Source organism: Tupaia chinensis, unplaced genomic scaffold, assembly GCF_000334495.1.
Source record: "Tupaia chinensis unplaced genomic scaffold, TupChi_1.0 Scaffold148234_1, whole genome shotgun sequence".
NCBI classification, from domain to species: domain Eukaryota; kingdom Metazoa; phylum Chordata; class Mammalia; order Scandentia; family Tupaiidae; genus Tupaia; species Tupaia belangeri.
In genome coordinates this window covers 501265-527400 of record NW_006208084.1, presented here as the reverse complement: position 1 = coordinate 527400, position 26136 = coordinate 501265, and the positions used below count along the sequence as shown (strand labels likewise).

The 26136-nt window shown below is 39.3% G+C and overlaps 1 protein-coding gene across 23 annotated transcripts in view; it reads right to left on the bottom strand.

The window, feature by feature from the left end:
* Positions 1–26136, bottom strand: part of RBFOX2 (RNA binding fox-1 homolog 2) — a 255042-nt gene that overhangs the window by 31306 nt on the left and 197600 nt on the right. For 15 of the 23 annotated variants that reach the window (XM_006170295.3, XM_006170300.3, XM_006170299.3 and 12 more), the window contains 3 exons: positions 13597–13743; positions 9341–9394; positions 825–917 (listed from right to left, as the gene is read on the bottom strand). In XM_006170295.3, coding sequence (XP_006170357.1) covers positions 825–917; positions 9341–9394; positions 13597–13743 — 294 coding nt within the window. The remainder of the gene's footprint in view (positions 1–824; positions 918–9340; positions 9395–13596; positions 13744–26136) is intronic. The other 8 variants (XM_006170296.3, XM_006170315.3, XM_006170316.3 and 5 more) reach the window with 3 other exon arrangements.

Below are 26136 nucleotides of genomic sequence, written 5' to 3'. Positions count from 1 at the left end.
AAGGGCCCTAAATGCTAAACCATTGGAAAGGGGGGAAAAAAGCAAAATATGCAGACATCTTACTCAAAAATGGTGGCTTTTATATTTAATACTCTTAAAAAATGGGAAAGGGGGAAAGGAGCCAGTTAACCTTCAATGTGCTACCAGAAAAGGCTGGTGAACTCCATCTGGCTGACTCGATCACCATCATGGTACATTTGCCAGCCAACAAACCCTCTGTCTGAGAAAGAATTTAAGAGTGAACTGCTGAAATTCTTGGCATTAGATATTTGAAAATGACATGAGTTTTGGATTCTGTCCTCCCTCCCCACCTCCTCTGAAATCTTTTATTTTGTGCTCATCACACGCACATGGAGGGGAACTGGCCTCCTGAGAGAAAGAAGATATTGGCTGGCCCCTTGATTCATCACAGAACACAGCGGTATATACTGGATAGTTTTTAGACACCTTCAAAGTTAGTTTTGTTTAGGCCTGATCACAGGAATTCAGAGAATCGCAAACTGAAGCAAAGGAAAAAAATCAAGAGAGCAGAAGTATGAATATCTTGGAAGAGGAAAAAAGTAAATGAAAAACATACACACGCACACAAAAAAATTCAAAATCAATACCCCTGAACAACCAAAAAAATGGGGGAGGAGGCAGACAGAAATGTTAATTTAATACATTTTAGTGCAAGAAGGTGAAGAACACAGAGATACAAACACACATACATGTGCGTGCGCACACACAAACAAGACAGGGTTCCAAATGTGAAATAAGTGAGGCAATACAAAAAAAGAGAAATAAAAATATAAACCAGAAATTGAATTATTGAAGACATGCACCTCGATTTTACGGCCCTCTACCATGGTGCCGTGTAATTTCTCCCTGGCCCTGTCTGCATCAGCACTATTCTCGAAAGTTACGAACCCGAATCCCTGCATGCAGCGGGAGAAGGGGGGAAAACATGCACATCGTTATATTGAAATACTGATCTCTTGGTAAATAGAGAACAAATATCACAGTATGAAACTGACATCAGCAACAACTCAGCAATACTCTCCCAAAGTCACATTGTTGGTCCATGCATATTTTGTAAAGGTAAATTAAATACAATAAAAGAATAAAGAACTGTAATAATAGTAATAATGGTATAATTAACAACAATAATAACAATAATAAAATAAAATACAAAGCATTTGAGGCCAGACCAAAATTAAGGTACAGAGTTACTCGGTACAGAGTTATTCATCTAAGAATTTGAACATTTTTTTAATGTCCTACCTTTCTCAATTCACGCTGTTAATTTACTGTACGTGTTCTTTTCATGTAATACTCTAAAAAAGACTTAACTAAATGAATTCTCTGACATTCCAAATTTATTATTCCCCAGGAACTGCTACATGAAATCTGATATTCAGGTTCAATCACTATATAATGAGATTTTCTTTTTAGGCAGTCTAATCATTTTAATTCCATTTTGCTGGTTGCTTCTATCAGTATTAATTCCTCTGGGACTAGAATAACTTAAGATACAGTCCTGGCCCAGTCTGGGTAGTACAGGCAATAGTGTCACTGTTGCACAATGATGACAAACAACTATGTCGGAAAACTCTGGGCTCACTTCCATGGCTGGGCTGATCGTGAGCTTGGTTTTGCTGCAGTGTTTGAGGGAGAACTGTCGGTGAGGAACCCGCCAAAGGTATGTCCTTCTTCTCCCCAACCCTCAAAATATAAATGAATTTTTTTTTTTAAAAGAAATTGCAGGACCAGCCTGTGGCATGGAGGTTAAAGTAGCTAGATCCCACATGACTGGCAGTACAGTTAAAGTCATGGATCTGGTGGCTTCAGAAACACACTGGGTGCCTGGTGTGCCCGGAATACTGAAAGGAGAGAGACATGGAGGAGAAGGAATTGTGGCATGGCTATACCCCATGGGGGGGGTGCTCTCTGGTGAGAGTACGAGCCCTATGGCATAGTTAAAAAAAAATTATGTTGCTTGGAATAAAATATTATAGGGGTGATTTTAGTTGAAACTCTCCTAAAGAAAGTATACATTTGTTGATGGGGTCTGCAGGTGGCATGGTGATTAAGGGTGCTGGATTCCCACATAGCTGATGATGGTTCGAGTACCAGACCTGGCAGCTTCCTTTCTCACTTTCTCTCTCTTTCTCTTCTCTCACTCTGTCCCTCTCTGGTCAAATTAAAAAAAAAAAAATTAAATAGTTAAACAAAATAAGTCTTTAAAAAATAAAGAAAGTTGAAAATGTCAATGGGAACACAATTTTCGAAAACGAATTTGGAGGGACCAGCAGCTGGCGTAATGGCTATGTCACTGGACTCCCATGTAGTCGACCGCGGTTCAAGTTTCGGACCTGGTGGCTTAAACTCACACCAGGTGCGGGTTTGGGCTTGCCCAAGATCCCAAGAAGAGAATGGAGAAGGGATTGCAGTGTGGCCATCCCCCTTGGGAGGTGATTTCTTGCTTTCTGTCTCTCTGTCTCTGCCTTTTCAGTGAGCGCACACTCCCTATAACAAAAACATAACCAGAAAGACAGAGGGAGACAGAAAGCGAAAAATCATCCCCAAGGGGGGATGGCCACGCCACAATCTCTTCTCTTCCATTCTCCTCTTGGATCTTGGGCACACACGCACACACACTCGATGTTAGTTTAAGCTACTGGGCCCAGGACTTGAACCGCGGTGGACTACATGGGAGTCCAACAATGTAGCCATTATGCCATCTGCTGGTACCACTGGTTTTATTTTGAAGGTAAAGAAATTGAGTCAAATTAAGGTTAAGTACTCAAGTAAATACAGCTAGTGGTGAAAAAAATCTGAAATTAAACTCTGTAAATCCAAGCTCAGTGTCCTATTCATTAAACTATGTTAATCCTAAAATAATTATAGTTTTCTTTTTCAAATCTAATTGTCAAGTTGTATAATATTTCATTCTAGAATATGTTGACCAAATGCTGGTGACACAATAACTGCTTCCAAAAGAATGGAGGTTCAAAAGTGCTGAAATTTTAAAGTCAACAAATGACCATGTTTAACCTTAATGTCTGCTTGTATAGATTTTCTCAATAATGACTTTTAATATTCTGGGACAAAATTTCATTTTCAAGTGTTTGAAAAGTGTTTTATACAGAAAGATGATTACACACCAAAGGAAATGCTAATCAAGACACCAACCATAAAAATAAAGCAATCTTTGCAAGCATCTTGTCCTAGGGTAATAGGAGAAAGAAGGCCTCGTTGGGATTCTCTAATAGGAAGCACAGAGGTAAGAGGATTTCCTTCTTTCCTTTGAAGATAAATAGACCTTGTGGTAGGCAGAATCCCCAGAACCGGTGCATATGTTACCTTACAGAGCAAAAGGGATTTTACAGATGTGATTTAGTTAATGATCGCGAGATAGGGAGATTATCCTGGATTATCCGGGTGGCCCAATGTGATCACAAGGGTGCTTGTAAGTGAAAGAGGAAGCAAGAGAATCAGAATCAGAGCAGAGCAGTCTGAGAAAGACTCGACTGGCCACTGCTGGCTTTGAATACAGAAGGGAGCTACAGTCCAAGGAATGTGGGATCCTCTTGAAGGTGGACAAGGCAAGGCAATGGATTATCCTTTAGAGGCTCCTTGGCTTTAGCCTAGCAATACTTATTTCCAACTTCTGACCCTGAGAAGTGTAAGGTAATAAATGTGAGGTTTCAAGCCACTAAATTTGTGGTAATTTGTTGAGAAGCAATAGGACATTAATATATATCTTACAGAATTAAATAAAGTCCATGATTAGAAAGGTGAGAAGTATAGTCAGTATTTTTAGAGTACTGTTAGTTTTTTTTCTCATGTTGAGACTTTCTCAAACTTCATGCTTCTTTATCACATTTACAATTATTATTATTATTATTTAAAGAGAGACTTTTGCTGCAGGGCACGTGCACTTGCTGAAGTGACAGAGAGACAGAAAGCAAGAAATCACCCCCCGGGGGGATGGCCATGCCATAGTTCCTTCTCCTCCATTCTCCTCTCAGGATCTTGGACACACACACACACACACACACATTTCCTTAAAACTCTCAGCGTGAGTTTTAAGCCACTGGGTCCAGGACTTGAACCATGGTCGACTACATTGGGAATCCAGCAACTATACCACCATCTGTTGGTCCCAAACAACTGTCAGGACTCGAACTGCGTAGTCAGACATGTGGGATGCAGACACCTTAACATTCATGCCACCTACCAGCGCTATACTCCTTTCTAAGGAAGGCTCTCAGGGCTCCCAAGTCCTTCAATATTAATAATTTAAGTATGTCAGTATCGGTGTTATACTCCCAGCTATCTTTGTTGAATTCTGGAAACTGAGGACAGGTGTGTTTCCTAGGCGTTTGGTTGTGATTAAAACTTTTGCACAGTGTGACAGCAATCTCATCACCTGTCTGGATATCCATCCATTTATCAAGGACAGATGGAGCCGAGTAATGTCATCTTTTTAGTCTGGCCTCAGACTGTAATAAATAACAAGCAATAGGATGAGCATTGTAAAAATATTTAAAATTTTGTATAATCTTTGAATTTTTCCATCTCAGAAGAATGAGAAAGAAAATTTACCATGTAACTTTTAAGGGAGAAATCAAAAGCAGACGGATCTCCTGGGTATGGCCAGAACACAAAAATTAAAAAATAAATAAAAGAAAACTAAAACCCATAAGATGGTAACAAAATAAAAATAAACTTAAGCCTTTTGGAGTTACATGCACTGTTAATTCAGTTTTAAGTGTAAATGAAAAACATTTCCTTTTAGCATTACCTATCAAATTTTATTGAAAATCATAAAAGGCCCACTTAGTGCGACTTCAAAGTATTTAACGATATTTTGAAAGCAACAAATAATTTCCCTTTGCATGAAATCAAAAGCCAGGATAATAGACACGAAACTACAGCACATTATTTGTGTCTGACAAGTGGGGACAGACATCTTATTCCCAATTCAAGCCTAAACTCAAGCCTAACTAAACCCAGAACCCCCATCATTCTAGAAATCCACCTGAGAGAAGTAATGAGAACATGCTCATTTAAAAATTGCTGGAAATCTCCTAGTTGATGCTGTGCTCTGCTATGCAGTCCTTTGGTGGATTTAATAATTGCCACTGTCTGAAGAGGTCAAGAACTTCTGAGTATTTAGTGTTTATGGAAAAATATGTTGAAAGTATATGGAAAACACAAGTGTTATAATCTGTGTCTTTTTTAGTTTAATAAACTTGAAAATTATGGAAAATTATGTGCCTGAGTAATAGTGAATAGGATCATAAAAATTTGAAGTTCATTTGAAAAGCAACAAGGTCTTTTTAAAAATAATTATTTATTTAATTTATTATTATTGTTATTCTTCTTCTTATTATTATTATTCTTTGCTATAGGGCACGTGTGCTCACAGAGAGAGAAAGAAAGGGAAAGTGAGAAAGCAAGCTTCCAGGTCTGGGACTCGAACAACAGTCAGCCACGTGGGAGTCCAACACCTTAACTACCATATTACCTGCTGGCCCCAAGCAACAAGTTCTTAATTATTGAAAGTTTCCATCAGAGAATGCAGGGTCAAGAAAACTGGAGGTTGAACCAGGTGACCATCATTTAGGATTCTCTTAAATATTCTATGTGAGAAAAATGACTAAAAGTAAATATATCAGAATATCAGTAGTAAATATTCTCTTTAATGCTTCTTTTCCCTTTCTACTTTTCATTAAGCTTCATGTTTCCTTTTGGGCCCTCGTGGTGTGATGTGTGTGGTATTTTAGACAGAGCTTCGCTGTGTAATGACTGCCTGTAACAACAGCAACCTCCTAGTCGCTGACACTACAATAAGGTGTTACTGTGCACGGCTTTTTAGGGCAGGCCAGAATCAAACCTCAGCCTTCCATGTGGCCTTGGCCTGCTGATAGCAGCGTCCAGCGCACACAACTGCCGCTAGGCTCATACTTTCTCTCTCAAGGCTGTTTTTACATTGTTACTCAAGGATCTAAAAGGACAGGAACATTATAGCTTATTGTTCTAATCAGGATATTTTGAAGAAGGGGACATTATTAATAATTATGCTAAATGTCCTAGGTAAACTGGGACACACGGCCGCTCTAAGCATTACTTATTATTTACATTAATAATCTGTAATTAACTGATGAAACTTGGACGTTTCCAAATTATTTGGACTTACCAAAATATTTTACCAGGGGTACCATTTTCCATCATATATCCTGATTGCACATTTTCAAAAAGCTAGTCTTTCAGTTAAGTATTAAATATTAGATATGGCTATGCTTTTACAATGGAATAGGGAGGAAAAAGAAGACCAAAAAAAAAGTGAAATAATTTAAATATATATGCACACATGTGTGTGCATGTATACAATATATATTCATCCATAATCTAGGTAAAGCAAATCTAGACAATGAAGGTTAAAGAAGAAAAAGGTGGCCAGCTCAACGGCCTGGTCAATTAAAGCAGCCAGATCTCACATAGCTGAGGCATAGTTCGAACAGAGGACCCAGCAACTAAAAAACACATCAGGTATGTGTGCGTGTATGCTCCAAACCCCAACATGGTGGAGAAACAGAGTAGAAGGGACTGCAATGTGACCCTACCTACTGGGGAGTACTTTCTCCCTCCCTCTCCCTCTTTGGCTCTCTCTCTGGCCAGCGTACATGCTCCCTGGCAAAATGGGAAAAAGAAAAAAGAGAGAGAGAGAGAGAGAGAAGAGAAAAAGAAATGATCAACAACAAATAAACAAGTACTCTTTGGAGGACAAGCAAGCTGAAAGGGCAGAATATTGGCAGGGAGGGAGGGAGTGGGTTTGGCAAATGTAACAGTTTTCATTTAGGTATATTCTCAAACTTTGGGTCCACAGTCTTGTTCTAAAAAATAAGGCAAGGTAAAGAACTGCTTTTTATTTCAGAGTAATTTCATTAAATCTTGTTTCATTTGTAAGTATTGCTTATCTCAGAATTATTTTGTGAATAGTTTTTCCAATAGTGCTTAAAAAATAATTCAATAAAGCTAAATTCTGCATAGAAAAGTGCTCTGTTTAAAAGTCAGAGCAATCTTAACTAAACAATAGGACCAAATAAAGTCTCCTTTTCTATAGTTCTTTTCAAGACATGCTGTAATTTTATAGTCAACCCTGAACATATAAAAGAAATGAGAAACTAAACTTAATTCACAGAAAGTACTCATTAATTTATCTTAGGTGGATCCCAAATGAGGCATCTGTGGGTCTGACTCTAAAATAAGTCTCTATTCGGAGCCTTAGAATAGTTCCAGGGGAACTCATTCCAGGAAACAAGTTTAGGTAACAGTCAAGGTCAAAGGATGAAAACAAGGTTCTGTATTGAAGGCAGATCCAGGGTAATTCTGAATTCTGTGCTTTGTTTTTAAAACACTTCCCAACCATATACAGACTATACCCGAACAAGGCAATGAGCATCAAACCGAGAAGAGCAACGTTTGCTTTTAGATTCCCCAAAGTGAAAAGGAAGGCTTGTGCCATTACTCTCAAATGAAAATTACATGGGAGAAGTAACTGGATCAGGTAAATGTAAAGATTTTGGGTAGAAGGCTAATCCTTGAAGTCAATGAAAGAAGCCTCAAGAAAGATCAGTTTCCTTTGCTTCGCAATAATTCTCAACCAAATTATTTTCTTGGTAAGGAGCATGTCCTCGATGTCAGATGAAACTATGCTAGCCTTTTGGTTGTTAGTGTCTAGTTACAAATACTTTAGTTATACACACTTATATAATAAATATTTAAATATTTAAACTACTACTTCAGATGAACAGTGTGGTCAAGAGTCTTCACGCACTTATTTTACATTGATGTGCTTCCCATCTCTAAACCACTGTCATCTTCCCACCTTGTAGCTAAAAAGATCAAAGACAAATAAATGCAAACTATACAACAAGGGGTTAGAAACCCATTATGAGGAAATTACGAGCATAAGTAGTCTCACTGGTTGCAGTTAAATAAGATTTCATGTTTAAAATACTTACCAAGGTAAGTGCTGGAGAAAGCTCTGCATAGACATATTAATCTTTTGTGTTTTAACTGAAAGCTGGAAGCTTAGAGTATAATTACCTCTTTAATATTAACAAAGAATTTTTATAGTCAGAAGTTGATATATCCTATATGGGAAGGGACGATAATCAGGAGCATTAGGACAGTGCACACCTCTGGATCAGGACAGGCGGGGACAGGAGACAGACAGACGACTCTGTCCATGGTCTACATATGTTATAAATTCTCAAAGTACGGTGACTTTGGAGTAGGAAATTGAAGAGCGCTAAATATTAACTTATTTATTGGCTTTATCGTGCCTTTTCTCAAATTTTATTTTTGAAGAATTTAATCATAGCCAAGAGATATTTTCAAAATTTAGCAGAGATGACCACATAAAAATTAAAGAAAAAATTGCTTTAGCCTAAAGATAGAAGTACAGGTGAATACAGCAATAACATAAGTTTGGCTTTCCTAGGGTGTATTTCAGATAAAACTTCCCCAAATTCAATTCATTAAATATTTTTTCACAACATCATTGTAAGACTTTGCCATTCCCTCATTCCTAAAACCATAGCTGCTTATTTTGATGCATGGAAACTAAGTCATATAGAGTAGAAATTTAAAGTAGTAAATTAATAGGGTAAAACACATTTTAGTTAAACATTTCAGTTCTTATATAGAAAACATTTAGATAAGAATACATCAAATTATAGTTACTACTTTCATTCTTTTGTAAACAACTCACTATGTTTATAGTTTAAGTGACTCGACATTCTGAAGTTTAATTATAACTTAAAGAAGAAAATCAGTTCATAGAAAATTCCTGAGTCACTTCAGTTTAAGCCTTGTGAAAATCTGTTCAGAAGAGAGAGCAGATCAACTGAATCATTGAAACAGTAAACTGGCTCCAGGTATGCCACTCTGAAGTTGGATTTTAAAAAGCTAAATTGTTCTGACAGAAATTCAGAACAGAATTCTCATAGAATTACATTTTTTTTCAGTCTTCTCTCTCTTCTTTTACTAAGAAAGCTGGGGTCAAAATTAAGGCTGTTAAAGGCCTGCAGTCTCCTATATCCTAGAATCCTGACTGCTACATTCTCAAACTTCTTTGTCTCTTAACCCATCACCCTCCCAATTTAAGCATGAGGATAAAGTTTGTTCTTGTGGTAACTTATTTTTAGAGATAATCTAACCAAGGTGGATACTTCGGTTTACTTTTATGCAGGCTTAAAACACGGCTTATCTTTTCCAAATACTTTCTGTTTAGGATCAAACAAAATTCAAAAACCAACACACTTGATATTGAAATGGAGCTTACCTTGGAGCCACGTTCATTAAAGATTATTTCTACATCTAGGATTTTGCCAAACTGCTGCAGAGAGAAAAATAAAAACGTTTATGTTTGGCTTTTTATACACATACTTTACTTTCTTCTGAAAAAGGGGTAAATTTTCCCCCTTTTAAAACTGTTTATTTAATTTCCATGTTTCTATCTGCTAGTGGGTACCAATACTAGTTTATGAATTTTCCTCATCACTGAGGTGATAGTTTCTCCTTTTTGATACACAATTTCCTTTCTCACTCACACATTACCCACCTCTACAAGGAGAAGCTACTGTCTGAAGATAGTGTCACCCATTACACATATACCTCTTCTAGACGAGGCAAGAATTTCCTAACTACATATATATTTCCTTTCAGTTTTTGCAATAGGGTGTGTGTGCTTGCCTGCCAGAGAGCGATGAGAGAGAGAGAAAGAGAAAGAAACAGAGACAGAGAGAGAGAAAACAAGAAATCACCCCTTGGGGGGATGGCGACGCTGCAATTCCCTCTCAACTCTGATTTCAGGATTTGGGGCATGCACGCACATGCGCCCAGCATGATTCTCGAGCTGCTGGTATGGCACTGGAACTGGAAGCTGGCTGTGGGATCCAGTGCCTTAACTTCCACACTACCTGCAGGTCCTATGTCTCTAATTTTTAAAATGTCTTAAGAAACAAATCCTAATAAGTCGAATAATACAGACCCACTTCCTCTCCACCTTTTACAAATTACACAAGCAAACCGTATTCATGTATAAAAATTAGAAAAAATTGAAAAAAGAAAAGGAAAAATAGAAAATAAAAGTCATCTGCAATCCCGCTCTCTCACCATTTTGATATGTAACCTTCTAGGCTTTCCCTCGGGCACACACACAACTGCAGATAGCGGATACATTCCCCAGACTGCTTCTATTTTTTTTTTATTACTTAGCAAAAGACTATGAAAAACTATCCGATTCAATGAAAAAAGTCACCATTCCTTTTTAAAAAAATGATTATTTATTTAATTTCATTTATTATTATTATTTTAAAATTTGTTATAGGGCATGTGCATTTACCAGAGAGAGAGTGAGCAAGCAAGCCACCAGGCCTGGGACTGGAACTTTAGTCAGTCAAGTAGGAGTCCAGCACTTTAATCACTATGCCATCTGGTGGTCCCTGTTACCATACCTAAACATTTTTTGACATTAACAATCATTCTATCTATTTGTCACTTCACTATTCCTATACTAAGCACCAAGAATACTTTAAATAGAACATGCTGGATGTGTGTGCCCAAAATCCTGAAAGGAAGGAGAAATGGAGGAGAAGGAATTGTGGTGTGGCCTTCCCCTGTGGAAGGTGCTTTCTCTCTCTCTCCCTCTCTATCTCTCTGGTGAGTGCACATGCCCTCTGACAAATTAAAAAAAAAAAAAGGAATATTTTAAATAACTTTAGTAATTATTCAAACACTGTTACATTTGGAAAAGCAAATAGACACACAAAGTCTGATTCTATTGGGAGGTGGCTAAATAGCTACCTAGAGGGCTTATATAAATACTATCATTATCTGAGTTAGGGTAGGAATATCTAAAGGGATAAAACTAAATAACTTAAAACATTTTTATTATTATTTTCCAGTTTGATCAGAGAGAGACAGAGAGGGAAAAAGTAACCCACCAGGTCCAGGACTCAAACCGTGGTCAGCCATGTGGGAGTCCTGCGCCTTTAACCACCACGCCACCTGCCGGCCCAAAACTAAATAACTTTTCATCGATACTTGGGTTGAATTTAAGGTATGTGTAGTAAATATCCAAATATCTTTTTGGCTCACACTTTGCTCGAGTACTGGACTCATTCCCAGTTATCCATAATATTTCATTTGGATTTCATACCAGACTGGGAAATGTGAACAAAACTAAAAAAATGAAAAGAGCAAAAGAAAATTCATGTTTTCCTACTGGATTAAATCATTACCATCTTTATCAAAAACACGTATGGAGAACCCAAGTTTTCTAGAGTAAAACATCTGGGCTTAATTCCAGTTTCATTATTTAACAGACAACTAGAAACATTATACAAAGAGGAATATGTGTTATTTTAGAAAGGTCATTTTGTTTTAGTTCTGTGTCTATATTACAAAACTAAGATCTGTATGGTGTTTTTGGAGTTAGCTTGTTTTACATCTGTAATGCGCTCTTCAACTGAGCATGGAATCCTTGCTTTTTACTGAAGCTATGGTCCTTCTAAGTGATAGGTATCGGCCATGTGGAAGAAAACAAAGCAACCAGAGAGCCTTGCAAGGAAAAAAGTATTTCTTTATTGTTTCATGTCTCATGGGACGAACATAAAACATGTCCAGGAAATCACTAACTTTCCTGGGCAGATCTTCAATAGACACTATTTTTCTGACTCAAAAGGAAAACACATCTCATCTGAGAGATGAGAATGTACTGCATTCTCACAGACCTCCAGGGACTAAGAATTTCTATTATCTCTAATAATTCACTAGAGAATCTAATAACTCATCTAGCCAGAAAGTCTCTTCTATATAACCCAAGTCCTCATCCCTTCCTATCTTCTGTTGCCGTTTTTTCTGTAGAGATGGAGAACAACTGGTTACTACTTTCTGTGTAAAAGCTCTCCAAGGGTTTTAAGAACACCACTAAATCTTAACTGACCTTCCCTTTAGTGAGGAAAACACTTAGTAGCTAGAAGTGACAGAACTTTGCTTATTACCAGGACATGGCCATGACCAAGATGGAAAGATGTGCATTTGGTTTTTAAACAAAACACTGGGCAGTTAACCTAATGAAATTTTTAAAAATTATTTTTTAGCCCTAGGTAAAATTAAGTGTGTGGTCAAATTAAAACAGGCAACAACACACAGGCTCAGAAAAAATTAAGACTCAGCAGCCATTCACTTCCCAACCACTTAAATCTCTGCTTTTATACTTTGCTTTCATAATGGTGGTTTTGGAGGAAGTAAACAGGTGAAGGAACACAGGAGAGCTAGCAAACCAATCTGCTACACTTGACTTTAGGTATTGGTCTTGACTCTCTAGAGTACAGAAAGGAAATAAAAACAAAATACAGAGGTACTACGTCTGCTTTCACATACCATTTCATTTAATTCATAACATGTGTAGGATAGAGATTACGATCCCTATTTTTATAGGTATAAAATTCAAATCCAAAGAGGTTACATGAATTTCCCAAGGTCACATGCAAATAGAATCGGAATCCAGGCTCTTCATACCAAGTCAATACTCTTTCCACCTTACCAAAGTCACTTCTTTCTTTTTTAAGAAATTAATTTAATTTTATTTATTACTATTCTTTTAAAATTTGCTTTGGGGTACATATGCTCATTAGAGAGAAAGAGAGAGAGAGAGAGAGAGAGAGAGAGAGAGAGAGAGAGAGAGAGAAAGTAAGAAAGCAAGTCACCAGGTCCAGGACTTGAACCACAGTCGGCCATGTAGGGGTCCAATGCTTTAACCACCACACCCACCTGCTGGCCCCAACAAGTCATTTCTAAGTCCGTATTTTCTATATTGCATATGGTCTTAGTACCTGCAAAGGCAGAGTACAGGGTGCCATAATGCCTTCCTAAACCTCATTTCTCTGGTCCTGTATTTGAGGAGAGGGCAGGCATATTGTGCTGGGCTTATATGGAAGGCAAAGAAAGAACTAATGTGTGATGGTATGAGTAAGTAGAAGTCCACAAACTCATCTGCACATTAGAATCACCTGGCGAGCTTGTAAAAATGCCTAAGCCCAAACCTCATCCCAAGCAAATTATATCACAACCTATGTATATAGAACATAGTCATCAGTATTTTTTAAGTTCCTCAAGCTATTTCCAATACACAGATACATTTATGAACTACTGCTTCAAAAATGTGTGTATTTGTTCCTTGAGGTGAAAATGAGCACATTACTGATATGTTTACTGTTTTGTTGCTGATATGTAGGGTATGTGAGCAGGGTGATCATTTCTTCTTGATTTTATCACTAGAAGCCTCACGCCACAAGTCTCGATCCCAGCAAACTGGGTAGCATGGTCACCTTGGTAGGTGACAACCTGCAAGGCTAATGCCTAAAAGACAGAATGACAGAAAAAGGCTTCGAAAGACTGATGACAATCCTGGACCACTTTAGAATCTTTAGTGGTCTACTGTAGTATAAACCAAGTACTAATGGCTAATAACACATCTGATGGATTAAATTCTATTTTAATTGCAAAAGTCATAAAAGGACTTCAGAGACTTACCCCAAACATCTGTCGGAGGTCAGGGTCCCGGAAGCGGAAAGGAATATTAGAGACATGCAGTCGTTTGGGGGTGGATTTACTCTCTGAATTTTCACTACTTTGTGTCTGTGACTGCTGGCCGTCTGTCTGTGCTCCACCTTCTGTCTGCTAAGCAAAGAAATAAATAACGATGAATAAAAAATAAACACAATTACCTCACAAGAATTATGTAACATGATTAAAGCCTTCCTCCATTGCAATCATTCCCAAACAGTGTGTCTTTAATCAGAAATTATAATTGTCCCCTGAAAAAACAACACAATTTAGAGCTTTTGAATATTTATAGTACATTAGCGGATGGGAGATAACGGGCACAGAACACCAAGGGCCCGCCCAAGATGACATGGAGGTGCAGGAGGGTAACTGAGGATGTAGAAATAGGACTTTCATTCTTGGGTTCTTAGCAAAGCTTGCTATTTTGAGATATGTCAAAATAAAGAGTGTGTTGAACATAGCTGTGGGGTCACTGCGTCTTTTGGTTTATCATTTAAGGCACTCTCGCAGGGCCCCGAAATAAGAGCGTATTTCATGGTTCATTTCTTCTCTTAGTTCTAGAGTTTATGACTGCAGGCTGCCACAGTATTACAATGACATTATTTGTGAAGAGGACAAACACAGTGGCAGTGGGCAATCTGCCTGCAAACCGAACACGTTTCATACTTTGAAATTAGCCTGTACTCTCCTTCCTCATTTTTGCAATCCGAGCTAACGCCAATAAGGGGAACTGAGCAGAGCTCAGCAGCATTGGACAACCTTCTGTGGGGAAACAGTGGAGGGACCCTGACTAATCCACTGCACAAAATACAAACGCTACTCTTAGAAACACTGATACTGCAAAAAGAGTGTAAGACCATGGGGTGCATTTTAAATCATGAATTTCTTTCGCAACATTCCAGGCATGCACAATTTTTTCACTAACTCCTCAAAAAAGTCGCCATGTTGAAAAATGGTTTTTGACAAATATCTAATAGCTGTGACACAGTCTAGGCATGCAAAAGGACATTTATTTTGATATATTCATCTGGCAATTTTCTTAATTCCATTTATACAACTGAGTTGAAAAAGTGGAAATTCCCTCTAAAACAGAAACTATTTCTTGAGTGTACACTCTTATGTCAGACCCTCACCTAAGCCTTTTGGTAATAACTAATATTTCAGTAGTGTTTACTAGTTGCTAGACACTGATCTAAGTATTTAATATATTTTAACTAATGTAATTCTTTCATTCTTACATTTTTGCTTTTCCCTCTGAAATGCATACTAAGTCAGATAGCATTCTGAGCTGATTAAACTAACCTGACTTTTGCCTAGCAGTGAGTGAGAGCGGTAGAGACTGCATCATGCCACAGTCCGTTTCTCTATTCCATCAGGATTTTGAGCACACACGCGCGCGTGCACACACACACACACACACACACATGCCAGACATGTTGTTCAAGCTTCCAGGACTTGGATTCGAATCGTAGTTGGCCCTATGGGATGCGGCTCCCAATGCACAGAACCTAACCACTGTGCTACAGGGCTGGACCCAGTCCGACTTTTTTTTTTTTTTTTACTTTTCTTTTTTTTTTTTTTGAGAGGTTTTCGCTATAGAGCGCGTGCGCTCGCCAGACAGACAGAGAGAGACATAGAGACAGAAAGCGAGAAATCACCCCCCAGAGGGGATGGTCACGCCGCAATCCCTTCTCCTCCATTTTCCTTTTGGGATCTTGGGCACGCACGCACACGTGCCCGGCGTGAGTTTTAAGCCACTGGGTCCGGGACGCGAACCGCGGTCGACTACGTGGGAGTCCAGCGACATAGCCATTACGCTAACTGCTGGTTCCCCAGTCCGACTTTTTCAACAGCGGTGGGACTTTACTGTATTTACTATCTTAACAGAGAGAACTAGGTGCCTCAGATTCTTCTGGGTGACAAAATGGAGCCCCTTCCTTTGACCCAACGTCAAGCTATTTAAAATTATGAATCAAAGATACTTTTGGCTCAGAGCACGTTAACAACCATTTTGAAATGAAATTTGAAACTTTCAAGAATAAAAGAAAATCAGGAATAAACTCCAAATGAATCTCAGCCTTTTCTGTGTCAATCTAAGTGACGATATATATTTTTTAATCTCATTCCATTCAGGCCTTGCAGATGGCTTCAATGTGCAATGCTTCATGCGATATAAAAACAGCAGAAAAGGGAAGAACTATGAAGTGATGTTCTCCGAAAGTGTGAGGTTTTGAATCATCAATCTGAAAACAATGTAGACTAAACAAAACAAAATCCATTCACAGATGAAAAAGCTCACTAAGTTGCTTAAACTGCACCACAGACACCAACATGCAGTCAAAACAGTAAGCGTCAGTTACAACAAATGCTCAATTAGGCCCCTTCACACTGTCTCTTACATCTCACAGCCGGGGTGCATCAAACTCTCTCTTCAGGCCGGCAGGGGGCGTAGTGGTTAGGGTGCTAAACTTCCACATGGGAGACCACAGTTTGAGTCCTGGACCTGGCGGCTTGCTTTCTCACTTTCTCTGTCTCTCTCTGGTCAAACTAAAATAAGTAAATAAGTGAAATAATTCTTAAACAAACAAACAAACAAACAAACAGAAAACTCTCTCTTCAATCATACTTTAAAACCACCAGATCTGATCTGTGGGATGACAGTAAGTTTATCACTTTGAGAAAAGTTAAAAAGATGAGTTCTATAGGGTGGTCGGAAAAGTCATGACGCATTTTTGCATAGAAAAACACTGAAAAATACGTCACGACTTTTCTGACAACCCAGTACACGCTCTATATCAGTTCTGCATGTAACTCATACATGTATTCCATGTAACCTGCCACAGTGTATGTGACATGACAGGATGAATGAAACTGAAAAAGGACTTCAAAGTATATTGCCCGTGGCACTTATCCGTTACTCTTGGGAGATCTTTGATGCCCGTAAGACACAATTTAAGAAGGTAAAAAGCCAGACTGGTTAATTGTGCAGTTTGTAGTAAACACATATATATTTTTAAGTTGGAAACCTTTAATTCTAGGGAGATTTGTACATGGAACTAGTGAACTCTCATTTCCCAAATTCTCAAGCTAGATTTTAGGCATTTTATATAGATAAAAATGCACCAATCCTAAACTCAGAGCTGAATGAATTTTCAGAGAATGGATACCCATGACTCTATCAAATGAGATCAAGGGACAGGATGACAGGTGATCTTGGGCCCCTCCAGTCACTGTCTCCCTCCCTGCCAAAGGTCCATCCCCATCCTGACTTCTAACTCCACAGTTAGCGCCATTTTTGCACTTAATAAAAAGATGGGATTACATGATTCCCTGAGTACTCTTTCGTGCCTGGGTTCTTTCACACATTGTGTTTATGTGACTCACACATGGCTGTAAGGTATCTATTCTTCTCCACTGTATAAAGTATAAGTGTTTCCATTCTTCCCCAGCATGTATCAGGACTGCTTCCAGTTCTTGGCAAAGAATAACATGCTTGTCTGGTACACATGAGCACAAATTTCTGGTGGGCGTGCAAGTGTCTAGGAGTGAACTTGCTGGGTTAAGGGTACAGGGATGGTTAGCCTGGCAGTTTTCTACAGCGGCTGTACTAGCTCACACTCCCACCAACTGTGCAGTTCCAGTTACTCTCAGTACTGATGTTTATCATTCTAACTTCTCTGGTGGGAGGGAGTAACATCCTATTGTGGCTTTAATTTGCATGTCCCTGGTGATTCATGAAACTGACTACCTTTTTATGTGTTTACTGGACATTCTGATAGCTTGTAGTGTGAAATGTTTGTGCAAGGTCTTTGTCCATTTTCTAGTAGGTTGACTTTTTTGTTTGTTTTTTTTTTGCTTACAACTTGTAGTTCTTTATACATTATTGTAAGCGATTATCTTTTTAGGCTTTCTAGTCCATCCCTTAGTTTTCTGTTTATTATTATTATTATTATTATTATTATTTTTTATTATTTTTTTTTTTTAGATTTTTTTTTCCATAGGATGCATGCACTTGCTGGACAGAGAAACAGACAGAGAAAGGAAAAGTGAGAAATCACTCCCTAGAGGGGAAGGCCACACTGCAATCCGTGTTCCTCCAATCTTCTCTTGGGATTCTGGACACATGTGTGCCCGGTGTGATTTCCAAGTCACTGGGTCTGGGTCTCAAACTGTGGTCAACCATGTGGGAGTCTAGTGCCTTAGCCACTGTGGCAGCTGCTGCCCCCAGTCCTCAGGGTTTTAACACAAGTACTTTACCTTGCTCTACCACCTGAACCTGCTCTCCCACCAAAATGGATAATTCCAGCACTCATTTTTGAACACTGTTACCGTTCAGCTTGCTTGCTCAAATATCCTTACTGTAACAATTACACTACCTCGCTGGAAGCACCGCGGAGTGACTGGCCACTTCCCTCTCTCTGAGTCCTTACCTGTCTTTACTTCCTATCAGATTTAGGTTTTAGAACCTGTCATTTCAATCTCCGGAGCTGAATTTGCTGATGAAAACCGCAATCCTGAATGAACCCCGCCATCAAATTTATCCGAGATCAGACCTGGGTAGGTATTAATAACTATTGCCAGAGGAAAATCACTAATCTGGGCTGTGGGGCAGCATGAGGAATGCATGCCAAACTAAATTGGCTCCACGGCTGCCCGCTGATCCTAACAGGTTCCTCAGTCAGCTAGCCTCCTCCCTTCTGTTAATACTAGTTCTGCACATCTCAGATTTTTTTCTTCTTTCCACTTTGACAATTTTGCTGAAAAATGAGAACTACTTGTAAAAATAGCAACTACTTTTTGAGTGCATACTCTATGCCAGACTCTGATCTAAGCCTTTTAATAATAATTAGTTCTTAAAACAGTGTTTACCAGCTGCCTAAGTACTTTACATATTTTAATTAATGTAATTATTTTGGAGAGGTTTTTGCTACAGGGAGTGCGCGCTCATGAGAAAGACAGAGAGAGACAGAGAGATAGAAAGTGAGAAATTACTCTCCCAGGGGGGATGGCCACGCAATCCCTTCTCCTTCATTCTCCTCTTGGGATCCTGGGCACACATGCACACGTGTCTGGTGTGTGTTTAAGTCACTGGGTCTAGGACTTGAACAGTGCTCGACTATATGCGAGTCCAGCGACACAGTCATTACGCCAACTGCTGGTCCCAAATTAATGTAATTTTTTTTTTTTGGGGGGGGGAGAGGTTTTTGCTATAGGGCGCATGCACTCACCAGAAAGACAGAGAGACAGAGAGATAGACTGTGAGAAATCACCCCCCGAGGGGGGATGGCCGTGCTGCAATCCCTTCTCCCCCATTCTCCTCTCAGGATCTTGGGCACGCATGCACATGCATCCGGCGTGACTTTAAGCCACCGGGTTCGGGACTCGAACCGTGGCCGACTACGTGGGAGTCCAGAGACATAGTCATTACACCAACTGCTGGTCCCCCCAAATTAATGTAATTTTTTAAACAACCCTACAACATAGATACTTAACAAATTTTTTTTTTTTTTTAAATTTTCAGAAGGCATGTGTGCCTGATAGAGACAGAAACAGGAGGGAGAAAGCACTCCCACCCCTCTGGGGGCATGGTCACACCACAGTCCCTTTTCCTCCTGCCAGGTTTTGGGTGTGCACAAACACACTCTCGGTGTTTTTCTTTTTTCTTTCTTTTCTTCTCCCCCTCCCATTCCCCGGTTTTTGCCGTAAGGCACATGCACTAGCCAGAGAGAGAGAGAGAGAGAAAGAAGGAAAGTGAGAATTCATCCCAAGGGGGATGGATTCTCCCCTTCTCCTCCATTCTCCTCTAGGGATTGTGGGCACTCACGTACATGCACCCAGCATGATTTTCAAGCACCAGGTCTGGGACTCGGACCACAGTCAGCCACGTGGGAGTCCAGTGCCTTAACCACCATGCTACCTGCTAGCTCCTCTTGGTGTTTTTCCCACAAGAGCTGGGATTTAAACCGCAGATGCCAGCCACGTGGGATCCAGCTCCTTTCACTACCAGGCTATGATGCAGGCCCACACAGGCACTACTTTTTACCCTCTTTTTCAGATGAGGAATCCGAAACAGAGTAACAGAGTAATGGAGCAGTAACCTGAACCCAGCCAGTCAGGCTCCCGAGCACATACTCTTAACTACTATATTATAACCTCTCTCTCTGAAGGCAGGGTATTACTGTGTTCTAACCCTCCCGTCTCAGCCTGCTGAGTAGCTGAGACTGGTGTGTATCCCCCGACTTAGTCTTCCCACTGGACTGGTGATCTAGCTAGGTTTCTCAGGTGGTCTACACCTACAAAGCACAGCATTTTAGCAGCAAGGGACACTGCAGTTTGGCCCTGTTATGTTTAATTTTACAGGTATTCCTTGCTTCAATCCACACAACTCTATGAGGCAGATACTATTCTCCTCGATTGACAGAGGAAGATATTAGGGCACAGTTTAAGTTAGTCACCCAGGGTCACTTAAGTGGCAGAGGAAGACTTCAAAACTAGGGAATTTCATATTCTAAACCACCTTCCTTCTAGCACCACAACCACCTTTTCTTCTCATTAAGAGAGCATGTGTTGGGGCCAGCAGGTGGTGTGATGGTTAAGGAACTAGACGCTCCCACATGGCCGACCGCAGTTCGAGGCCCAGGCCCGGAGGCTTGCTTTCTCACTACCGCCCCCGTTGGTCAAATTAAAATGAATGAATGAATAAATAAAATTAAATAAATAAATAATTTTTTAAAGAGAGAGAGAGAGAGAGCGCATGTGTTGATTCCATTTTCTCTCATCTTCTTAGGATTATTATCTGAAGAAGTAAAAAGAAACCTAACAAAGACATACAATGACAGTTAAAAGAGAGAAAAGACAGAATGATCACACAGATCCTTGAAAGGCTGAACAATGGTTTTCTGTACACAGACGGAAAAGGGAATAAGAACTACTGATCATGCTACAGGAACGTAACTGAATTGGATGGTACCTCCTACCTGACATTCTCACTTCATTTCAATGCAGCCTACTAATCACTGAAATACACAACTTTTAGGCCTTCTCTTTGTGAAAAGCAAACAGTTAAACTGTTCTACAAAAAAAAAAACCACAAAACTTAGTCTACAACAGCACTGGTTTGCCTTATTGCCTACTGGTAGCTTCTGAGCCACTTTACTGACTGTGAAAACAGTCTTCCAAGGTTCCATGGTCATTCTCTGACCTCGTGTAGACAGGGGCCAGGGTAACACAGAAGGAACTGAGCCTGCTTCTGGCAGCAGCAGTGCCCTAATGCCATCAGACAGCTAAAGCCTATCCATCGACCCTTCAAACAGTATCTTCTCAAGGGAGGTGGAGCTGTCTGTCAACACTGCAGAGGAGCCTTGGGCCTCTTACATTTAATAGCAAATCAGTTTTTTCTTTTTGCTAGAGGTGTGTGTATGCTCATGAGAGAGAGAGAGAGAGAGAGAGAGAGACAGACAGACAGAGAGACACACAGAGAGAAAAAGCATCCCTCTAATGGGACTTGGTCACATCGCCAATTCCTTTCCCTCCAATTTCTCTATCCCATCAGCTTTTAGGCATGCACTGAGCATGTTTTTCAAACAGCCAGGACTGGGATTTGAACCGCAGTCAACCATGTGGGAATCAGGCTCCCTCTGCACAGGGTTTAACTGCTATGCTACAAGTCTGGTCCACAAATCAGATTTTTATCTCTTTTTTTGGAGAGGTTTTTGCTATAGGGCGCATGCACTTGCCAGACAGACAGAGACAGAGAGACAGAAAGCGAGAAATCACACCCTGGGGGGATGGCCACACAGAAATCCCTTCTCCTCCATTCTCCTCTCGGGATCTTGGGCACACATTTACACACGGCCAGCGTGAGTTTAAGCCACTGGGTCTGGGACTCGAACCGCGGTCAACTACATGGGAAGCCATTACGCTAACTGCTGGTCCCCACAAATCAGATTTTTAAAAACTCACCTTAGAAATGAGAATTAAAGGGGATGGCAGGTGGCATGGTGGTTAAGGCATTGGACTCCCACATGGTTGACTGCAATTCAAGTCCTGGAACTGGTGGCTTGCTTTCTAACTTTCTCTGGTCAAATTAAATAATAATAATAATATAAACAAAATTAAGTAATAATTCTTTAAAAAAAAGAGAATTAAAAATGTTTTAAACCTTGGACTTTTTAAAAAAGAATTTATTTTTAATTTTATTTATTATTACTATTATTCAGTTTTTACTAGAGACAGAAAGAGAGAGTGAGTGAGAGTGAGAAAGCAAGCCACCAGGCCCATGATTTGAACCATTAGCCATGTGGGAATCCAGAACCTCAACCATCATGCCACCTGCTGGCCCTAAACAGTAGACTTCTAAAAGTCTTAGAACTAGGAAATAGATTCACTTTTCTAACTCTTTCCTGTAGGAAATAATGGACATATTTTAACTGTACACTGTAAACAAAGTCTTTCATGGTCTAAAAGAGAACTCTAGACAATACAAGATGAGTACTCTTTCCAAGTGGGCTAACACAACCTGAGATACTAAGTAATCTCTTTATGCATTTGAGAATAATATTTGGATTGATACATTATCTATTCTCTTTAATATTTCTTTTTTCTTTTTTGGTTCTTCTACAAAGGTCTTTCTTATTTTCACCTCCAGTGAAAGTGAGAAAGAAGGAAAATAGGAGATTCAATATAGCTAAGTGAGAAGAGAAGGAAAACAGGAGATTCAATATAGCACAGTAAATTTTTTGAGAATCTCATTCATGTCTGGAAAAAAAATCTGTTTAACCATTTCTTTTTTTTTTTTTTTAAATCGTGCACCTGTCGAGAGAGACAGAGAGAGAGAGTGAGATGGACTCGATGCTGCAATCCTCCAGCCTCCATAGGTTTTTGCCACAGGGCAGGTGCCACCACGCCCCTGTTTAACCATTTCATTTTAATGATGACTGGCTGGGTATAGAATTCTAGGTGAGCAAGGAAAAGTACCCTTCAAAATTTTGGAAGCAAACTGCAACCTGAAGGCATTATATTATGATTCTTGTCTTTAGTGTATGGCTCCCCAACTTTCTCTGGCGTATGGGGCTATCTAAGTATGTCCACTGTTCTTAAAACATGGTCCGCAGTGACGGGGCTTTTGATGAACTTATTTCATCGATTTGCTGAAAAGTCCATGTCTCTTTCAAGTTGGAAAGTAATGGAAAGTAATGCATGTCCTTCGGTACTGGTAAGTTTCCTTGAATGATTTTGCTGATGCTTCTCTTCCTACACGTTTTATCTTTCTGAAATTTGTATTATTAGATATTAGGTTTTCTGAACGGGTCCTTTAATTTTCTTTTCTCTTCTTTAGTATTCTCTAGTTGTCTGCCTTTTAGCTCTATTTTCTGAGATACAGGTCCTTAATCTCTTCTATGAAACATATGGGGCCAGATACATGAGGATTTTAGAAAGGTAATGTTTTGTTAACCCATATTTGACACACCTCGCTGACACCTGTGGCAGTATTTCTTTAGCAAAACCTGTAGACTATAGGTTATTAGTTCTTCTGCAAACTTACGGGAAAAAAAATCAAATGATTCTCAAACTTTTTAGATTCTAAAAAGAAACTATACACTTCTACTTCCTGAATTTCATCTTCCAGCCCTCCAATTTGTTTTCTTTTCTTTCATTTTGTTCTCATGTTTTTATAATTTCGAAGGCTACTTTTCCTTTTCCGAATCTACTCTATTCCTACCCCCTTTAAAACTAGCATTTCAATCTTGTTTAGTAGATGCAGTATCTTTTCTTACCTCTCTGGCTATGCAGAGGTAAGTCTGGTTGCTTGTGGGGAGGGTCCTATCCCCTGCATTTTTTTCCCCCAAATTTTTGTTTTTGTCCTGTATTTTCTATGTCAGACTTTTGGGAATCTAGTAATCCATGATTTCCTGTTCAAAATTAAGAACTGAAGGTGAGGGCCTGCAGGTGGCATAGTGGTTAAGGTGTTGGAGTCACACATGGCCAACTGTGGTTCAAGTCCTGGACTCAGTGGTTTGAAAATAACAGATAAACACATAAATAAACAAATGCTTAAGATAAATAAACACACAGATAAAAAACAATCGAGGGTGAGTGGTGGTATCTAAAAACTGGAAGTTGAGTGGGTGGGTGAAGGGCTTGATGACTTTTGATTCATTCTAGATTGTTAGGGTAAGAAATTTGTTCTTGGGACCAGCAGATGGATAATAGTTATGCTGCTGGATTCCCACATAGTTGACTGCAGTTTAAGTCCCACACCTGGCGGCTTAAAACTCATGCCAGACATGTGTGTACTCATGCCTAAAATCCTGGGAGGAGAGTGAAGGAGGTGGAATTGCAGCGGGGCCAACTGCACTGGGGCAAGGTGGGGGGTTCCTCACTTTCTGTCTCTCTGGTAAGCACACATGCCCTATAGCAAACATCTCTCTCTCTCTCTCAAAAAAAACTGTTCTTTAGTCTTTCTTCTGTAGTAAATCATGTTCTCTAGAGAAGTCTTCCAATCTTCTAACTGATGCTTCCAGTTTCTGAAACTTGCGATTTTTGTAGTGTAAGCAAAATTATCTGCTTATATTAAAAAGTAACCTAGAACTAATAATTAGCATCTAATAGGATGTTATAAAGCTGCATGAACATATTCCAGTGAAGGTACCAAAAGTGGACCACATAGTCTATGCTTAGTTTTCAGCTGACCTGTATAAAACATTCTGGGATACACTGCTTGCTTTTAACATAACCTTCACAGCTCAAGGGAAAGACAGCTCAGTTTGCATTACAGTGCTTCACCAGTGCATACATAAAAGGCTGAGGTAGAATACACAGAAGACCTCAGAAATAAGACACAGTTATCTAATGGCAAGTCTCTGAACACAAAGTTCTTTCCTGTTTCTGTTCTTCAAAAATGAGAACTACTTCAGATATAAGTTGAGGATGAGTAAACTATTTTGGGATAACAGAACATAACAACTAACTGCAAGGTAGGATCCTAAATTTAGAATAGAAAGAAGAACATTATTGGAAAAACTGATGAACTCTAAATAAGGCCTATACTTTACCTAACAGTGTTGTACCGATTCTTCTGATTGGCTGATTCTGAAAACTGTATTATATAGCTATGTGAGATGCGAACATTAGGAGAAGGTGGGTGAGGGGCATGCAGGACCTTCCTGTACTGTTTTTGCCAACTTTAATGTAGGTCTGTAAGTCTAAAATTATTCAAACTAAAATGTAAAGTTTTATAAAGGAAATTAACTCACGATGTCAGATTCTAAACCCTAGAATAGTAACACAAAGACTGTTTAAATAGGTTTAATGATTATATGTGACACATTTGCAGAGAAGTATTTACATTTGGATTAAAAAATGTGGTTGGAACTCTTATAAAAAGTCAGAGACAGGCTGAAAAGTTCTTTTATTTCAAATTAATTGGCTTGGTGAAAAAACAAGAAAATCACAATCTAATATTAACTTTATTCACTTCAAAATTAGAAGCAGTTTAATTTGTAAATCTCTTAATTTTACGTTTAAAATCAATTATATAAAGCTTCATCTCCTATGGCATTCTCTCAAAAGAGTTACTGGCTGTCAGAGCAAAACTATGTACGATGTCTAGTTAGGCTCAATTTCTTTTGCATGGGGATAGTCTTCAGTTAAGGTTACCAAATAAGTCCTCTTTGTGGGTGAAAGATACGGGATCACAATATTACAAACCAGTCACATTTAGTGCAAGGACATGGTTCTGAAGACGGCATTGCTTGAGGCTAAATCTATCGGATGATAGATATTTCTTTTCTTTTTCTTTCTTCCTTCTTATTGGGGAGAGATTTTTTGCTATACAGCGTGTGGGCTCGCTGGAGAGACAGAGAAACAGAAAGCAGGAAATCACTCCCCATGTGGGATAGCCATACTGCAATCCCTTCTCCTCCGTTTTCCACTCAGGATCTTGGGCACGCATGCACATGTGCCCGGTGTGAGTTTTAAGCCATAGGTCCAGGACTCGAACCATCGTCAACTACGTGGGAGTCCAGTGATGCAACCATTATTATGCCATCTGCTAGTCCCAAGATGAATGAACTGCTAAAGGTGGGACTGTGGTGTGAATTACCATACAATTCATATAGCTTTGAAATTAGGCAATTATTAACAAAGTTTACATTTGGGAATATTCATACTGATACAAATTTGCACAAAAGTGAAACATTTTGGGGGGGGGCCATGGCACGTGTGCTCACCAGAGACAGACACAAAGAGAGAGAGAAAGTGAGACCCCCTAGGATGGATGTCCATGCCACAATCCCTTTTCCATTTTCCTCCCAGGATTTTGAGCCTGTGTGCACACACATCCTGCATGAATTTCAAGCTGCTGGGTCTGGGACTTGAACCACCGTCAGCCATATGGGTCCAATGCTTTAACCACCATGCCACCTGCTGGAAGTAAAACTATTAATTTTGTATATCACATATTTCAAACCTGAAAGATTAAAATTTGAATAAAATAAGAATGTGATG